We start from the raw sequence: 17,933 nt of genomic DNA, 5'->3' as shown, positions 1-17,933 counted from the left end.
CTTGTAGTTTTTTGTGATAGCTTTTTAATGAAGCTTGGCCTTGAAGCTGCAGTGCCATCAATATTGTTTATTTTCCTTTGGCAGCATGTATTGGCGTGAATTCAAATCCTAAAATCCTGAGGGAGATCAGCTGAGGCCCTCAGAGACATTGGCTTCTATTCTGAGGAAAAGCTATTCCTCCATTTGTGAAGTTGCATTGGCCCTGTTAATGCAAACAAAGACTTTTTGTGCTTGGAGAATTAGTGCAGCATTTTCAACATTTGAAGTCCAATTGTGTGTGTGTTTTGTGAAGCTCAGAAATGTCACTCCTCAGAGCTGCCTACACACTGCAGGCTCTGAATGCCATCCCTCCAAAGGCTTCAAGCCTTGAGGAAGTCTGCTGTCAGAGAGCCACTGAGCTGCCTCCCACGCACAACGCCACTCTTGGCAGCTGCTGCTTCATCTCTCTACTCCCTGTTACCCATTTCCATAAATTAATGGGAAACTGGTGGCCTGTGCATGAGAAAGGGTTGGGTTTATAAGTTCATAAAGAAGCTCTGCTCCCAGAACTGGGTGAGGAGCCTTTGGTGAGCTCAGTGCTGCTCCATTTGTGGGGCCCTGCACAATTTTTTGGACTGAGCTGGAGGCTCATGGAATAGAATGAGCCATGTCTGCTACACCTGAGCTTTTTTTGTGGAAGGAATTCCTTGCTGAGCCATCTGGTTGGATTAAAGTTCCAGTGTAGCAATTACATGTTCCATCTGTTTGTATTGCCTTTGTATCATATCAGGCTGCCCTGTGGGATTTGATCCTGCCAGTGCTAATGAATCTAACTGGGTGTGTTAGCAGATTTGGTAGGAACCTGGGAACTGGAGTCATCTCTGCTTCTGATTCACACTTCTCTTCATAGTCTGTGATTCTTCTCTTTAGAGTACCCTTAGTGCTCCTTGGTCTTAATTTTTAAACATCAGGCAGCATGGGAAAGGGGTGTGTGCACTCTGCACTCAGCATGAGGGTATGTGCACAGATAAAAATGCACACAGCACATGTGTGGCTGCTTGGTCTGTTCCTTGGAAATGCTACAAAGGAGAAGGTGTGAGGATAAACCAAAGAAGCAGGGAATTTGACTTGATGCATTAATACTGTAATGTACTAATGAAATCTGTTTCTGGGTTAGTTAGGTAACACACTAGGGGCTTCTTGAAAACTACTTCTGTTACCAGAACAGGTTCTGGTGGGTTTTTTTTTGTTTTAAAGTAATGGATAAATTTGAATGTCAGTATATTGTTGCTGTGTTGTCTTATGTGAACAAGGAAATGGAAGTATGTCTTTAACAGGAGGGAAATCTGTTAAGTGACATTGTCAGCTAATACAATTTTATTTAGCCATGTCCCTATACCTTACCTGTGGTTTGCTGAGGAGACAGCATGGAGAAATCACTAGGGCATGACTCCTGTCCTTTTGCAGCAGATTTTTTTGCAATGCTGAGCAGCCCAGCTTGGAGAGGAGTTTGTAACAGATGAGTTGATTGTGATGTTTTTGCTTTTATCTTCTGATTTGGTAATAATTTGTTTCTCATTTTGGCTGCAATGTAGAGGGCAAAATAGAAAACAGAGGAATAAAGAATGCTGGGAAGAATAAGCAGATGACTCAAGTCTGATTTCTGCAACATGATTTAGGAGATTGTTCTTGAACACTTAGCTGACAATTTTACAGTATTGTGTAATCTTGTAGTTCTTAATGCTTCAAGTAATGGAGCTAGAGAGGTTTGAACATCAGTGTGCTGAGAGCTTTTATTGAAAGGATTTGCTTCTTGCTGTTGAATACAAAAAGATCCATTTCTGGTAGGCTGCTGCATGCAGTGTACATGGGAAAAAAGTAAATGCCACAAGGGTTTTAATCTCAAATAGGATGATAGCTGTGGTAAACTCCTGAACACAGTATAAGCTGGAGGAGACACCTGACAACTTAGCTTTTGAATGTGTTGTGCTGCAGAGATTGTGAAGGAGCTGTGCTATCTTTTGTTGGTAGCCTGTGTGTTCAGCATCAATTTATTTTACTAAAAACCAGTGGTGAGTTTAGCTTTGTTAATGGTGGCAGAACAAAGCTGCAGTTCATGTGGGGGGCCATCCCAGCACACAAATCCATCTCCCCCAAGACTGGTGTTTGTCCCCCCCAGCCCTGGTGCTGTCAGAGGGCTTGGGGCACGTGGAGCTCCTTCTGCAGGTGCAGCCAGGAGTTCTGTGCACCCTCATGGACAACCATTCCTGCTCACATCACAGCTGCTTGTCCTCTTTACAGAAGTCTAACCTGACTTGCAAGGTGATTTTTTTTTTTTTTTTTTTTAGCTGTTTAGAACTTTGTGAGCTGGGCCCTTCCCTAAAGCATGTTCTGTGATCTGTGGGGGTTTTATCATTGGTTGATCTGTGTGGGGGTCATGAAAGAGATTGTTACAAACCTCTTCTTCAGAGGTCTTGTGTGAGTGGAAGACAAGCAGGCAGTCTTTCAACAACTCTCCTGGTAATTATTGTCCTTATTCCTAGCTTGTTTTGAAACTTGCATTTAGCACCCACTGAAGTTTCCTACTGTAGCAGTTAATTTCATTTTTTTAACACACTTTTCTCTTTATGCCTAGGGTGTACTGGACAGATTTTCCCAAATTCAGCCTAAGCTCATCTTCTCTGTCGAAGCTGTTATATACAACGGCAAAGAACACAACCACTTGGAAAAGCTGCTGAGGGTAGTAAAAGGTATTTCACTGCATCCCACCTGGTCTGTGCTTCTGTGAGCACTCAGAGGCTGCACTGCCACTGCTTGTTGCTGTCCTTCCTTCCTTTACAGTGGCACAGTGGTCACTGAAGTTTTCAGAACAGATCTGGGTGAAAGCTGGATGGTTTTTTTTTCTGTAATTCTAACAGTCTTCTGCTTGCTTAACTTTAATAGATCATCAGAAATTAGCCAACAGTGGGAGCAGGGGCTGAGATGGTGTTTTTAAGCTCTAGCAAAGTGCTGGTGAAGATAAATGGGAGATATTACAGCATTAAAGCTTGCAGATTTACACATAAAAGGCTGGCAGCATTGAGTAAATTACATCTTGGGTAACAATCCAGTCCTCTGGGGTTTCAGTGCTCAGTGCATCAGAATTATATCTGTTACTTAGTGTGTTACACTGTACAACTCAATCAGGCAGGAAAAAAAAACTTTGCTGATGTAACTGAATGTAGGAAAGAATTGTTTTCTTCATTCTTCCAGGGCTTCCAGACCTAAAAAAAGTGGTGGTGATTCCATATGTATCTTCAAGAGAAACCATAGATATTTCTAAAATTCCAAACAGGTAATGGGAACACTATTGGGTACAGAGGTCATCTTACACATGGGCTGAGATAATGCTTTCAGAAAGTTTTGAAATGTTCCTTTTTTTTCCTCTCCTCCTTATGCAGTGTCTTTTTAGAAGATTTCCTTGCCACTGGGAAAGGAGACCAGGCTCCCCAGCTGGAGTTTGAGCAGCTGCCTTTCAGCCATCCTCTCTTTATCATGTATTCCTCAGGCACCACAGGGGCACCAAAATGCATGGTTCACTCAGCAGGGGTATGTCCTCCCTCCTGGAGCTGCACTGGCTCTGCCTGACTGCTTGGCTTACATTTTTCCTTTAACAGCATCACACCATGGTGTATTTTAAGGAAGAATTGATTGCTGACAGTTTTTCAGTAACTTGACGCTGGACCTTTTTTATTTCTTAGTGGCTGTCTGAAAGCAAGTGTGGATTGGTAAGGATACAAGATATTTTGGTTTAGAAGTCAGTGTGTGGAGGCCTTTCAGATGCCAGGTGTTTTGAGTGCAAGTGTCATTCACAAAAGCACCAGTAGAAGTGGCCTGACTGATACTTGAAGAAAAGCCAAAGAACTTGAATTGGGTGTTTGCAAATGATTTTTGGACATTGTTAGCTTGAGGCCCATGGGGAGCTTGCAGTTCTTATCTGGATGATATTTTTACCTTGAACATTACTTTGTTTATTGGTTTAGAGTATGTCATCCTCATCAGTCCTTTCAGGAAGGAAGCCAGAGAGCTACAATCTCCTTGAGTGTAGGTTTTGTGTTGTATGGAAACTGCTTGAGGCAGTGTCTTGTGGCTAAAGATAATATCTGGTATTGGTGCCAGAATGACCATTGCTCACATGCTTTCCACTTGCTTCTGATGTTCTAAAGCTCTAAAAGTAGAGGAAGAGACTGCAGCAGTGTTGAAACTTGAATATAATCCTTAATAAAAGGCAGTTTGTTCCCTATTTAAGGCAGGCAGGATGTGATGTCTAGAGCACTGGTACCAATATGTATAAATGCAACTGCACATTGCTGCTGTTTGCTCTGCAAGTCAGGATGAGCATCCTGCAGGGCTGGGTGGCCTGAGGGCAGGATACTTTGCTGCTGTGCCTCCAGTGTGTGTTTCCTGCCTCTCTTTGATGGCTGGGACTGAAGGATTTGCCCCCAGACAAATCCCCTGCTGCCTGTAAACCCTGCTTTATGTATTATCAGTCAGTAGGAGATCATACCAGGCAGCACATGATGTATGAAATTGTCCCTTTGGGACACAAATCCAGTGTTTGTGAGGAAGAAAGGAGGTGTGTTTTGAAGTTTGACAGCTGTTTTGAAGCTGTGCTGGCTTTAGACTGGATAAATACTTGCAGAGGTAGATTAGCAAAAACAGGACTGGTGTTTTGTGATGATGGGTGATAAACAGAAGAGATGAAAAATACCTGTAGATCAGTCAATAGGACTTTTCTTGTGCAGAGTTTTTTGTCTTCCCATGTTACCTGTGTTAGTTTGCCCTGAGTCATAACTCTGCCCTCCAGCTGAATCATGTACAGAACTACCTTAGAGTTTAGGTCCAGACTACTCATCCTTGCTGGGGAGGAGAGCAGGGGATGGATGGATGGATGGATGGGTGAATAAGATCTGTTGTTTGTGATGATTCTCGTCCCACTGAGCAGCTCTGTAGCTGTGGAGAATGATTTCTTTTCTGGTGCTAACACCTCTGGCTGAAAAGCAAATTGTTGAATTAGGGACCTGTTTGAATAGGGCCTACTCAAAGTCCATCCAAGTAAATTTTTAGATGCCTTTTACACACTTCTTTGGGTTTATCTGTTTGTTCTAAGCTTAATCTTGTTTCCACTGGAATTAATAGGATGATTTGCATTGATTTGATTAAAAAAAAAGGCAGAATTATCCTTCTGTCATTGTTTTATTTTCCTTAAGCCTTAGTTTAAACCAAGTGTTTTTCTCGTAGTGAAAACAGCAAGAAGAGATGACATTTTGAAGACATTTCAATTATTGCTTATTTATAGTATGTTCCAATGCTGGTTTGTTACTGTACTGATTTTAGATGCCAATAGGCAGCTTATTTTGAATCCACAGCTCAGTTTATCTAATTCTGCAGTATGTTTCTGGTCTCTTTTCTTGCTACACAGTGAAATGGCATACATAAATAAAGAAAATGAAGCCAGGTCATGGGAGATCATTTAAGAAACATTGGCTCAGAGGAATTGTTTTGTTTTGGGATCCTAGAAGCAAAGCTGCATGTTTGACTGCTTTTATGGGTATATACTGCAGAAAGATGTTTTTAGTCCTAAAAACATCGATTCTTCTTCTTGCCTCATTCATATCAGGCCTCTTTCCAGTTATTCCATGCTCCCAGCTAAGAAGAGAATTTTGAAATCCTCTTCAGTTCATGTCTGTCCATCTCAAGGACTTGCAAGGCTTGGGCTTAAACCTTTGCACTGCTGCAGACTCCTCGTGTAGCTGCAGGAAAATCACTCTGGGGCCCTTTGATGCTCAGACTCTGCTGGAGAGCACTGCTGCTCTGAGCCAGCCCTGAGGAGCTGCTCCTGGCTCTCTGAGCTGTGCAGGTGCTCAGCACTGGTCCCTCCTGGGCTGTGCTGGGCTCAGCAGCAGCTGTGCCTGCTGCTTTCTCACACTCCAGATGCTCAGCACTTCACCAGCCCTAGGCTGGTCCCAAGGAGGACCAGCAGAGCAGGGAGTTTTATCAGCTGCCAGGTCTAGTGTGAAGTGATAAATGCTTGGGGTTTATTTGGAGAATCATAAAAGTCCTAGAAATAAACGAGTCCTATAAATTAACTCGAGAGAGCGTTTTGGGCTGTGAGTTTAGAGCAGCTCTGCCTACTCCCAGAGTCCTTTTGTTTCCAGCCTGAGATGTGCCAGGTTTTGCAGGGAAATTGTTCATAGTCTGTATCTAAAACCATTGTTTAAAATCCCCTTTTGGCTCCAAAACTGAAGTAGCAAAAACTAAACGAAGGAAAAAGAAAACCAGTATTTATCTGAATTGAATATGACTTTTAATTTTGTTGTTCTGTGTGGCTCTTTCAGAATCTCCTGCAGGGACAATGTGCTTTCACTTATAGATGCAGTAATTACACCAACACCTGCAATTCTTTTGGCAAACCTTCCCAGTTCAGTTTGACACAGTGGTTCCAAATCCCGGTTTTTCGGGTGGTTCTCAGCTGTATAAGATGGCAGCTGTAGCTAGATGGCAGCCTTGTGACAGCTGAGGGTGTTCAAACAGCAGTAGGTGAATTCAGACCTGGTTCCTTTGAGCAGTGAAGTGAAAATAAGATTTACTCCTTTATTTTTATTTAATGTTTTCTGCTTTTTCTCCCAAAGCGTGTGCCAGTTTTATGAGTCTCCTTTTTCATTTCGAATGTTTATCTGTAATCTGTTTTCTTTCAGTGTAAATCTTGTTTCATGCTCATGAGGCTCTTAATAGTTTCACTGTGACTCCTTGCATAAACGCAAAAACCATTTTTTATTTTAACATTGGCTACATTAATTTGTCACTGCAGTGAAGTGACTTAATGAAGTAGTCTGTAAATTTATTTATCCCAGCAAGTTATGCTTTACTGATGATCAGGAAGGTGGTTTAGTAGCATTTCCAACAAAAGGAAGTAATAGATTTCAGGACATTATTAATATTGATGCTGTGAGCACTGAGACATTTCACATTTCTAGTCACTCCAGTGTTTACAAGAGATCTGTACTGTCAGATCTTTTGTCTCCTAGATGTTAATAGATAAGATAATTTGGACACATGGTGCTAATGTTTAGCAGCTGCTGCATTTTATGGCAGCTCTCAGTCCTTCACTCCTCCTATTGCCCAAATACACTGAAAATGAATCTGTCAAAGGGCTTCTCTTGAAAATCTGACTGCTGAAAGCCTGCTGTTAAAATTAGGGTCTGCATGGAGTACTCTGCAACTGTGATGCTGTGTGGAGTTGGAGGGAAGGGAGTTGTTTATTCCATGGATTGAAAGTGATGTGTAGTGGGAGTTGCTGAGGTCTAATGAGAGAGGCTGAAAAGTTATGTGAGAAAATAGAGAATGCAATTGCTGCTGCTGTTAGACAGGCCCTGGGATTTACTTCAGTTGTAGTTAAAAGAAATACTTGCTGTAATCCTGGAGTACATCCTGCAAGCTATTGATTGTGTTAGTGTTTTTTAAAGTCTTACTGTGCTGTCAGAATTTTGCTTTTCATTTATGTGATCTTTTATTTTCCTTTCACTCTTTTTGCAGGGTACCCTAATACAGCACCTGAAGGAACACATTCTTCATGGCAACATGAGCAGCAATGATGTCATTATGTACTACACAACGGCAAGTGGGGCTTGAGGGGTTTTTAAAAACACTGTAACATCTATTTCCTGTAAAGATGGGACAACTTTTCATACAAATCCACAAGTATACTTGTTTGTGTGTTAATTTTTTTTTACTGTAAGGGGTTGTCCCATCCGAGTTAAAAAAAAAAATTGGGTAAAATAACAAAATGCAACAGGGACCTTTCTGATGAAAGGTCAAACCCATGTTAAATGTTTTTGACCTAACTGGTGAAGAAAATGGATTGATTTTTAGTCTCTTAGGGTTATTGATCAAGCTGCCTCATCGATATCACCTACAAATCAGATTCCACCTTCCCACAGGGCTAGGTCATGCTGAAGATGAGAATTTGTTATGTTTCTGTTTTGGTTTTGAGGAAAGAAGCTGCCCAGCTCTAAGTTTGATAAAGGAAAGGGGATAAACCTCATCTGTGTGGAGTTCAGTTATGTGGTGGGGGGTGTTTTCCCTAATGCTGTGATGAAGAAAAATGATTCCTAAGCCTTCTGTGACTGCAGCAGTTTGAGAAGGCTGGTGTCTTTCCTCATGAGTTCTCCTCTGAATTTTAACACGACTAGTCAGTTTGCAGTATCTCCATGGAGGGATCATGGTAATTGCCTTGTCTCCCAGTTGTCCTGTCTCCTGCCTCGTGCTCCAAAGCTGTGTGTGCAGGGAGGTGTGGAATCCCCATCTCATGAGGTGTTTGTAAGGATCAGTTAGATCAGCATCCATCAGGAGCCTGCAGCTGATGCAGGCCTGGGACAGGTGAGAGGATGAGCAGAGCTTCAGCCTTGCTTGCTGATATGATCAGACAAAATCAGTGGTGTGGGTTTAACAGCAAGGAAACTGTAGGCAAGGAAGTGGAGGGGAAGGTGGCACCTCCTGCATAAGGGCAGGGATCATGCTTGGGTCCAGCTTCTGCCAAGATCTGCACCACTGAATCCTTTTAGAGTTGCCTGTAGCTCCTGCTTTTTCTGTAAAAGTGGGACAACTTTTCATACAAATCCAAAAGTACGCTTTGTGTGTTAAAATCTTTTATTGCAAGGGATTGTCTTAAAGAGTTTAAAAAAAAGCATCAGGTGAAGTGTCTGTGCCAGCAGGCAGCACTGCTGGGGCTGTGCTGGGGCTGCCAGGACTGCAGGCAGTGACAAACTCACAGGGGTGTTCTCTCCTCCAGATTGGCTGGATGATGTGGAATTGGCTGGTGTCTGCACTTGCTACAGGAGCTTCAGTGGTCCTGTATGATGGATCTCCTCTAATTCCTTCACCAAATGTGCTCTGGGACCTGACTGACAGGCTAGGGTACGTATCCAGGGTTCAATAAAGGGTGATGGCAGTGGCTCCTGTCACACTGACCCAAGCAGCCTCACTGAAAAGTGCTGTTCTCTTGGTCAGGAACTCATGCACAGCATGAGGCAGTTTATCTTTTGGCTCAGCCTTGGGTGGAACTGCTTTTAAAAATTTGTACTAAAACATTTCTGAGAGAGGAGGAGAGACAAAGAGCTGATTGTTTCAAATTGGAGTCAGGTATTAGAATTGCAGGCAAACAAAGACTCTTGGTTCAATAGTTTTCAAGAGCAACCTTTTCAAAAGGCAGTAATTGGGAGCAATCTGAAGAGTAATTTCTCAGCACACTCAGAACTTAGTAAATAAGAATTCTTTTTCCAAGCAGCTCAACCTAAGATTTTAATATAGAAATTTGACTTAAAGACATAAATTGTCTGGAAGGGCTCAGCAGGGCTGCTTATATTTTCATATTTTGCTTTTTAATCTTTAATGCCTAATTCATGCTGATAAGCTGTTCAGTAATTGTTTCATGCCATTTTTTTGTGCCTGAAAATGCTCACAGCACCCTTTCTTGAAGCTTAGAGAAATGGCAGGTAGCAGATAAACAGCTGTAAAACCCTGTGATTTCATTTAGCTTTGCACACTTTGTTAAACTTCAATTTTTTAAATTTATTTTGTAACTTTGCTATTTTTCCAGCTGCACGTAAGGAGTAAATTTAAATTTTATTACCAGTAAAATGAGTGTCATTTTTAATTGATAATTAAAATTGTTTGTGGTGGAAAGTGGATGACAAAAGATTCACTTTCTGACTCTGCATGATTAATAATTTAAACTTCACTGTCTTTTGTGACATGTAATATTTAAAGACTGACATTTTGTCTCTGGCTATTATAACTGAAGCTTAATGCCAAGTCAAAATGCTTCCAGTAAATTAAAAAAAAAAAGGCACAAAATAAACCTACAAAATTCAACCATTCTTCATTCTCCCCCCCAAGAAACCCTGATAGAACAACAGGCTAAAAAATGAGAATTGAGAAACAACCCATCTTATTTTTAAGCATTGTTTCCACATGCCAAAAACAAGTGAAGATAAACGTGTCTGCATGTCTCACTTTTGTAATCTGGCGCTAAAAGCGGTGACCATCTGGGTGCTGCTTCATCATGCAGTCTGTTCCCAGCTCACTCATATGTTAAATATGTTAAAAAAAAAAAGGCTCCAACATGTGAAGATTACCTTATTCTCTGGAGATGCACCACAGTTTCCTTCAGAGGGCATATTCTCAGGGTGCCATCAGGATATCTCATCCTGCGTGGCAAGAACGACTCAAGTGGTCACCCAGTAATGATCTGTGCAGGGGAATTGGTGGATGGTGACTAAATGCAGTTATGTAGCATTTGGAAGGAAATAAAGGGAGATTTGGCTCTACATGTGCTGTAGAGGAAGTGTCAAAGAGCTTAAAATAGAGAAGTATTTTGTATTCTAATGTAAAATAAGCACTGGTTTGAGGCATGGAAGCAAAGTGAGATGTTACACAAGAGTAAAAATAGTTGGTATGAACAGTGTACAGGGTAGCTGAAGAGCACTGGGCTGGGGGATCTAGGGGGGGAGGTTCCCTTCTCATGGCAGGGATTGGAACCAGATGACCTTTTAAGGTTCTTTCCAGTCCAAACCATTCTGTGTGACCTCCCCATGTGCCTGATAAATTTGTGTGCGCTCATGTGTTTATGCAAGGAACCTGTTCCTACCTGAGGGGATGTTCCCCCAGCATTGCAAAGGAAGGGATCCCCTTTTGGCAGTGTTTGAAATATTCCCTTCTTGCCTGGAGCAGTGCCCTACCTCCCATCCTGCCTTTGGAGTCACAGCCAACCTAGCAGAATCTTATTTAAGCTCTGCTGGTGTTGCCTGTGCTCTGTGCACTCAGGCTGTGTCCCTTATCCTCATCTCCCTCTTCATCTTGAGTGAGTTTATTGCTGAAATGTAAAATGAATTAGCAGAAGCCGGGCAAGAGGATTTCCTGAATGTCAGCAGGAGCATTAAACTGGCAATTCCATTGGCAGATGGAAGAAACAGTCTTTGTTTCAAATTTTAATTGTATTGCATTGAAGAGCTCTAAATACGCTTTGCAAGGGCAGGATTGTTCAGTTGGGCCAAGCTTCCTGTTCATGTAGGCATGGGCAGCTCAGGCTTTCACCACTGGAACCTGAACAGGTATCTCCAGAAAATCACTGGTTGCTGTTCCAGAGTAATTTTTTTGTCAAACTGTGCCCTGAAAAAAAGTTTTACTGTGGAAGACTATACCAAGGCACTCTTGGAAAACTATGGCCCATTAATAAAGTAAACATCATAACATTTTGTGATGTCTTTGGAGTGTTGTGCAGTTACAAATTCCTGTAAATGTAAATGAATGTCTTTGTGAGATGGGAAAGCTTTGCTTAATATTTAAAGATAGAGTTAAAAGTTTCAAAGCTGCAGAGATGACGTTTGATCTGACTGATTTTGATAGTTCAAAAGGATGTGCTTTGCACTTGGGAAGCTCTAAGAGGCTGCATTGTTTGTCTAATGCACGTACAGAGTGTGTAACAGTCTCTGCTCACTGCAGTGGGAATTGCAGGTCTTTAGGCTCTTAGCATATTTAAATATGCAAAACAAGTAAACTTTTTTTTTTTCCACTCTAGGATCACCATCCTTGGGACTGGTGCAAAGTGGCTGGCTGTGCTAGAAGAGAAAAATTTAAAACCATGTAAGCTTCAAAAAGTTGGTGAATCCCTTCTGTCCTCCCTCCTAGCTTTCCTCTCCTGGTTCTGGCTCCCTGTCTTGTCACAGTCCTTTGTCATTATTCTGGATTGTAATGACAGATAGTTCCAAACACTTAGAAAAACGCTGCCTTAACCTGTGTTGCTTTTCTCCTTTTAAAGGTGAAACACACAATCTCCAAACACTCCACACTATCCTGTCGACAGGATCACCTCTCAAATCTCAAAGCTATGAGTATGTCTACAAACACATAAAAAGCAGTGTCCTCCTGGGATCCATTTCAGGTGAGGCTTCTGTGCTGCAGCATCTCAGTAAATTCTCTGATTGCCTGTGCTGTTCCTTCCTGCTTGTTTGGGAAGCTTAAGCCTTTGGATCATTTGGGATTGGTTGTAGTTAAACTGGAATGAGCTGTCTTTAGTTCTGAGGTTTTTCTGCATAATTCACTGTGCCATAATGGAACTCAAGCACTCCAAAGTGTTTTTGGTGGATGTTTTGGATTTTAAGTATGATCATTTATTTTGACTGGCTGTCCTTAGGGGTGGCAGGGTGAGATCAAGCAAAGAGTCTGTTAACCTACAGAACATACTGTTCTGCATATAGCTGACTTTAGCAGAAAATACCTCTTGGAGAGTTCCCATTTCAGTTCTTTTGTGCCAAGTAATTGGCACTGCAGACGGATTTTTTTTAGTAGATTATATAATTAGAGAAATATCAAGCCCCCATGCTGTGTAGTTTGTTGTGAGCAGTGCTGGCTGAGGCAACTTCTGCTCATGTCAGGTCCACCACAGCACTCCTCATTTTGCTTTGTAACAAGGACTGGCTTTTTCAAAGGGCTTTTAAACTCAGTTTGATTTTATAAAAATACAACTCTTCTGCTACTGAAGTTATCTCAGACTCTGGGCTCAGCAAGAGTAGTACTGAATCTAGAACTTGCTACTACAGTCTTTAATAGACTCAAATGCAGAAGCCTATTTTTGAGAAAAGCTGACATGATTGATTTGTGTCTTAATTCTCTTCCATGAAGTCCTAGAAAGACTATAAATACTCCAGTTAAGTAAGCACTTTGACAGTATCTATTTTTCTTAAGATAACTGTTCATCCTGAAGGCCTGGCTCCCCTCTTCCCATGCTGATAAGGTATAAAAGCTAAATAAATGTAGTAGGATACCTTGACTGGTCACTTAAAACTAATGAAAACAAACAAGAAAACATTTCTAAGTAATTCTGTAAATATTTGAATTCTGTAAAGTAGGGCCTGTTTATTTTCTCTCTCCTATAAATGGAAATTTCCTTAAATGAGATTAAAGAGACTGAAAAGAGAAGTTATGCCTTAAGGGATAGTTTTGCATGAAAGGCATACACATATAACAAGATATGTAAAGTAAGGAAGGAAACCTTTTAATAAAAGTCACAACATCCTAGATAATGCTATTTATTCTATTCTGCTTACTGTGGATCAGAAGCCTTTGGCAAAGGTTGGCAGTTGGCTGTGCCAGAGTTCCTAGGTAGTCTTCAGGTTTGCTTTTCCCAGAAAATACTGTATATTCTAAATGGATTTCTTTTGTTGCAGGTGGAACAGATATAATTTCATGTTTTATGGGTCACAATGTTACGGTTCCTGTTTACAAAGGAGAAATTCAGGCCAGAAATCTTGGAATGGCTGTAGAAGCATGGAATGATGAAGGTAACTATGATTCAGAACACTGTGCACACTTAATAAAACCGTAGCTGGATGGTCTTTAACAACAAGCAATAAGTGTTGCTCTTTGGTTTGTTACTGTTATTTTTGCTTTGTTACTCTGTTACTACAGAAAGGAAATGTGGAAAATGCCTTTTTCTTTTTACCAACAGGAAAACCAGTTTGGGGTGAAAGTGGAGAGCTGGTTTGCACCAAGCCCATTCCCTGTCAGCCCACACACTTCTGGAACGATGAGAATGGAAACAAATACAGAAAGGCTTATTTTTCCAAATTCCCAGGTGTGTAAGGAAGGCCTTTGGATGAGGCACACTGTAAGGGGAGGCCCAGGGATTTTTTTTCTGCTGCCCAGTGACAGCCACAGGTGCAGCTTTGAGTCCCACCAGGGTGAGAACTCCACGGTGTTTCATAATACCTCACTCTGTTTTCTCGTGCTTTGTTTTGAACAGAGATCCAAATAAACCCAGTAAGGATCTCTGCAAAGCTCTCATCCAGTTTTGCTGCTGCTCTCATTGGGCAGATCTGCCTGTCCCAGTCTGCAGTGCAGGCACAGACTGCTTGGCACAGCTTGGGTGTGAGATGGGATGGGTCAGGTAGCAATCAGCTGTTAATGAGTGCTGCTGCACCTCTGCCAGGCTGCTCCTGCCTGCCTGCAGGAGTCAGTCCCAAGGGATCAGTGCTGACCTGCTACCTCATTAGCGTGAGGATTAAATAGATATTAAATACAATTTGCCTCAGACATGCATATTCTGCATCCTTAGCCTTCTGCAGAATAAAGTAACAGGCACCTGTGGAGCAGAGGCTTTTCTTAGTAATTGTGCAGGACTCTGTTCATCCAGGGCTTTTCCTGATGTGGCACAGCAATGCCAAAATCCCTGGTGCCTCTGGGACAGGGATTTTTTAGGAGCAGCATCTCCAGCTGCTGTTTTTTGGATGTGGAAACTTCTTCCACTGCTGGGGGCATTGCTCAGAGTACATCAGTTGTATTTCACTCAGTTAATGCCAGCTGAGTTACACAATGTCTGCTGTGACTGCGTGGAGAAATCAGCTGCTTAACCTTTGTCATTCCCTGCCAGGTGTTTGGGCCCATGGTGATTTCTGCAAAATTAACCCCAAGACTGGAGGAATTGTCATGCTGGGTCGCAGGTACAGTGTTCTGGTGGGAGAGTTTGGAGGAAACAAGTGTTCAAATTTGCAGTCTTCACCTAGGAGTAAAGTGCAAATGATTCTGTCACCCTTCTTGGCTTCCTGGTAATTTTATTGAATCCCACATTGTAGATTTCCACCCTTAAATTAATCAGAGCAGCTGAATTTGGGAGAAGGGAGCTCGTTTTGAGGTTCTGCCCCACTTCTGTATTTATGAGCTGTACTGGTCTTGGTTTTGTGTTCTATGGTTCATAATGGTCTCAGGAGTTTGGAGGTGGTGAATTGGGAACTTGTTTTGTGGCCTTGCCTTTGCCACCCCCTTGTTTTACAGCAAAATTTCCTTACAGAAGGTCAGGTATGTTGTGTCAGTGATCAGACATTCAGGATCACAGTTGGAATTACTGGAATTACAATTGGATTTACTGGATTACAATTGGAATTGAATTTACTGTTTGAATTTCCAAGTTGCTGTTTGAAACAGAGTTCAGTGAGTTAATAATGTTGCTGGTCACTGTACAGATTGAGTCTAGTGAGTAAAATGCCTTTTTGATTCAAATTCTCCTAAAATTCTGTTTCTGATGTGGTTTTGCTTTCACTAGAGACTTAGTTAATTGCATCAATTTTTCCTCTTGATTGAGCTGTAATCACACTCTAATGCTTTTTTTTGTGTTTTTTTTTTTTTTCCAGTGATGGTACATTAAATCCAAATGGAGTAAGATTTGGAAGTTCTGAAATCTATAACATAGGTATGAAATCAACTTTCCACCTCTTCCAGCTATGACATTGCCTTAAATCTGAAATTTAAGCATTACAAAGGTGTTTAGAAGGATTAAGAAAGAAAAAAACTTGCTTTTTTCAAGTGAGACAGTACAGAGTGTTAGCATCGGTAAAAGTTGATTTTGTAAACTTAAAACTGGCTGCTTTCCTGAAGTATCTGTAGGGTAGGAGGTGACCTGTTGGGATATACAAAAGCAACCTTTTATGGAGCAGGTTTTTTCTTTTTTCCCTAACCTGTGAGGCTTTTCTTCCCCTAAAAGTAAGCTCTTGACTGTTTTTATTGTGCGTTTCCTGATAATTAGAAGTGTTAGAACTCAGAAACCTTCTCGAGCTTGTGCTTTGTATTTCAAAGAGTGTTGTGACAGGGTGGGGAAGCTGTCCCTGCAAAGGTGGTGATCTGAGACTCGAGGACCTGTTGCCTCCTTGTTCTTGTGTCAGCAGGACTTTGTCTCCTGTCTGTGCTGCAGTGGGGAAAGCCAGAGAAAATGGCTTAGTGTCAAACCACATCTATCCCAGAAGTAATAGTAAATTTTTGTTGCGAACCCGAATGCTCCTTAAACCTGGCACTGTCACATAAGAGCTGAAATTTCAGCGGAGCAGGCAGAGGTGAAGCTCAGTGCAGGACAACCCAGGCAGAGCTTCCCTTCACCCACGCAGGGGAGGTGACTTTCTCATTCCCGTACAACCGCAAAAACCCGAAGCTCGGCCCAAAAAAAAAAAAAAACCCAAAAAACCCCGGCTCTAACAAGGATTCCATTTGCAGTGGAAGCCTTTGAGGAGGTGTCTGACAGCCTGTGCGTCCCCCAGTACAACAAGGACGGGGAGGAGAGGGTGATCCTGTTCCTGAAGATGGCCTCCAGCCACGCCTTCAGCCGCAGCCTGGTGAAGCGCATCCAGGACGCGATCCGCGTGGCGCTCTCCGCCAGGCACGTCCCCAGCCTCATCCTGGAAACCAAAGGCATCCCGGTATGTCAGGGAAAAGGCTGCCTGCTGTTTTCTTTGTCACCTTGAATAGCAATTAAGGAGCAGTTGTCACTGCTCTTCAAACCCACATACGTGGAAATTTTAGCATCTCGAAAGTGTATTCGAGCTTTATAAATAGTTTGTCTATGTTGCCTAGCAACATCTTTTCATCTCTTCAGCTAAGCCTGTTTTTTTGTTTTTTAAATGGGTTGAGTTTTCTCAGTAATATGTACTTAAACCTCTTAAATTACCTTTTTAATATTTTCTTTTAACTGTGGCTTTTCTGGCTGTCCATAAGCATATTTTCCTTTTGTGTTCCTGTTACAAGTGACATTCTTGGGAATGCTGAGAGCACTCAGCAAATCCAGAAGATCATTTTGTAAACCATTTCACTTTCACATCTGTTTAGACACTTAAATCTAGCTCTATCACTGTCTTTGCTGTAACAGTAATTAAAATGAAATTATTGTGCTTGTTCAGGGGCAGAAATCAGTGTAGCTGGAGGTTCTGCATGCTCAGTCTTTTGGTGCTGTTCTGCTGGAGCTCTGTGTGAGCTCTTTAGTTGGAATGTCTATTTTATAGCCCTCTCTGATGTTACAGTCTCCTCAATGACTGAGCAGCAGAATGGGGGTGCAGAGTGTGGTTTCCCCAGGTCCATTTGCACGGATTTGAGCATGTCTAGAGGAGAGACTTGATACTTCAGAGCCATCATTTGATAGTGGTACCCCTTCCTGCAGTCAGGGTTTCCATGTGGAAATGCTGTAGTGTTCAGGAATACTGTATGGTCCACAGAAAGATCTGGTCCTGATCTCTTGAGTATATTTTGTTTCAGGATGCTGTTGGCAGATAGTCCTTGGCTCAAAGTGTTGTTGCAGGAGTGTAAAATTCCCTGAAGCTCCCATTTTCTGGGCTGCAGCTCAGCTTCTGAGTGGAGTGTTGAACTTGTGAGCTGTGTGAATCACCTGAAAGTACAGCAGGGAGGTGTTTGGGATGGGCTGCCCCTCAGGAGAGCCTGCTTAGATCATTAATTAGGTCACACATTGACTGAATTAAGTGAATTTTAATTACCTTCCAGATACATCTGCCAGTGGTAAAGGGATCAAAGCTGTCACCCATCTTTCTTTTAAAAGTTTTGCTTGGAAGTGAAACTGCCTATTTTCTGGTGTTTTTGGAAATGTTTGAATCCTTCTCTGAAAATACAATCTGATCCTGATCTACTATTTTGTTAGAAACAATACAGCTGTGCTGAGATGATTGAGTAGCACAAAACATGGTTTCAGTAGGACATTCAGTGTTTAAACCATATTGTGAGTCTGTCTAGTTCTGTCCAGACCAGATAAACATGCTGGTCATCATCCCCAGGATTTACTGATTAAAGTGAACTAACTTACTTTGAATAGCCTTATTTATTATTTTTTTTAAAGGGGGCAGTTCCCTTGCAGGCTGCTGAGCTGTTGTGGTTTCTGGGTACCTGTGAAAATTAGGATGCTGGTTGTTGAGAAGAGAGATGAAGGTGGCTCAGGAGGGTAGAATTATACATGTCTTCAGCAGATCTTGTAAGGAAAAGTTTGGTTTTGTTTTTTTTTATCAAGACAATATTGCAAGGGTGTGCTGAGGATGATTTTACCAGGCTCTGGACGATCTCCAGTGATCAGTGGTGGTGCCTGGAACTCAGGA

The 17,933-nt window shown here is 41.9% G+C and overlaps 1 protein-coding gene across 4 annotated transcripts in view; it reads left to right on the top strand.

Moving 5' to 3' along the window:
• The window catches only part of AACS (acetoacetyl-CoA synthetase), a 36,529-nt gene that overhangs the window by 16,538 nt on the left and 2,058 nt on the right, over positions 1–17,933 (top strand). The window contains exons 6-17 of one of the 4 annotated variants that reach the window (XM_062504236.1): positions 2,615–2,729; positions 3,232–3,313; positions 3,420–3,567; positions 7,555–7,635; positions 8,810–8,934; positions 11,597–11,661; positions 11,837–11,959; positions 13,245–13,358; positions 13,526–13,651; positions 14,447–14,516; positions 15,204–15,262; positions 16,057–16,259. In XM_062504236.1, the coding sequence (XP_062360220.1) occupies positions 2,615–2,729; positions 3,232–3,313; positions 3,420–3,567; positions 7,555–7,635; positions 8,810–8,934; positions 11,597–11,661; positions 11,837–11,959; positions 13,245–13,358; positions 13,526–13,651; positions 14,447–14,516; positions 15,204–15,262; positions 16,057–16,259 (1,311 nt within the window). The remainder of the gene's footprint in view (positions 1–2,614; positions 2,730–3,231; positions 3,314–3,419; positions 3,568–7,554; positions 7,636–8,809; positions 8,935–11,596; positions 11,662–11,836; positions 11,960–13,244; positions 13,359–13,525; positions 13,652–14,446; positions 14,517–15,203; positions 15,263–16,056; positions 16,260–17,933) is intronic. The other 3 variants (XM_062504237.1, XM_062504239.1, XM_062504240.1) reach the window with 3 other exon arrangements.

This window comes from Cinclus cinclus, chromosome 17, assembly GCF_963662255.1.
Source record: "Cinclus cinclus chromosome 17, bCinCin1.1, whole genome shotgun sequence".
Taxonomy (NCBI): Eukaryota; Metazoa; Chordata; class Aves; order Passeriformes; family Cinclidae; genus Cinclus; species Cinclus cinclus.
This window is presented reverse-complemented; position numbering and strand designations above follow the sequence as displayed.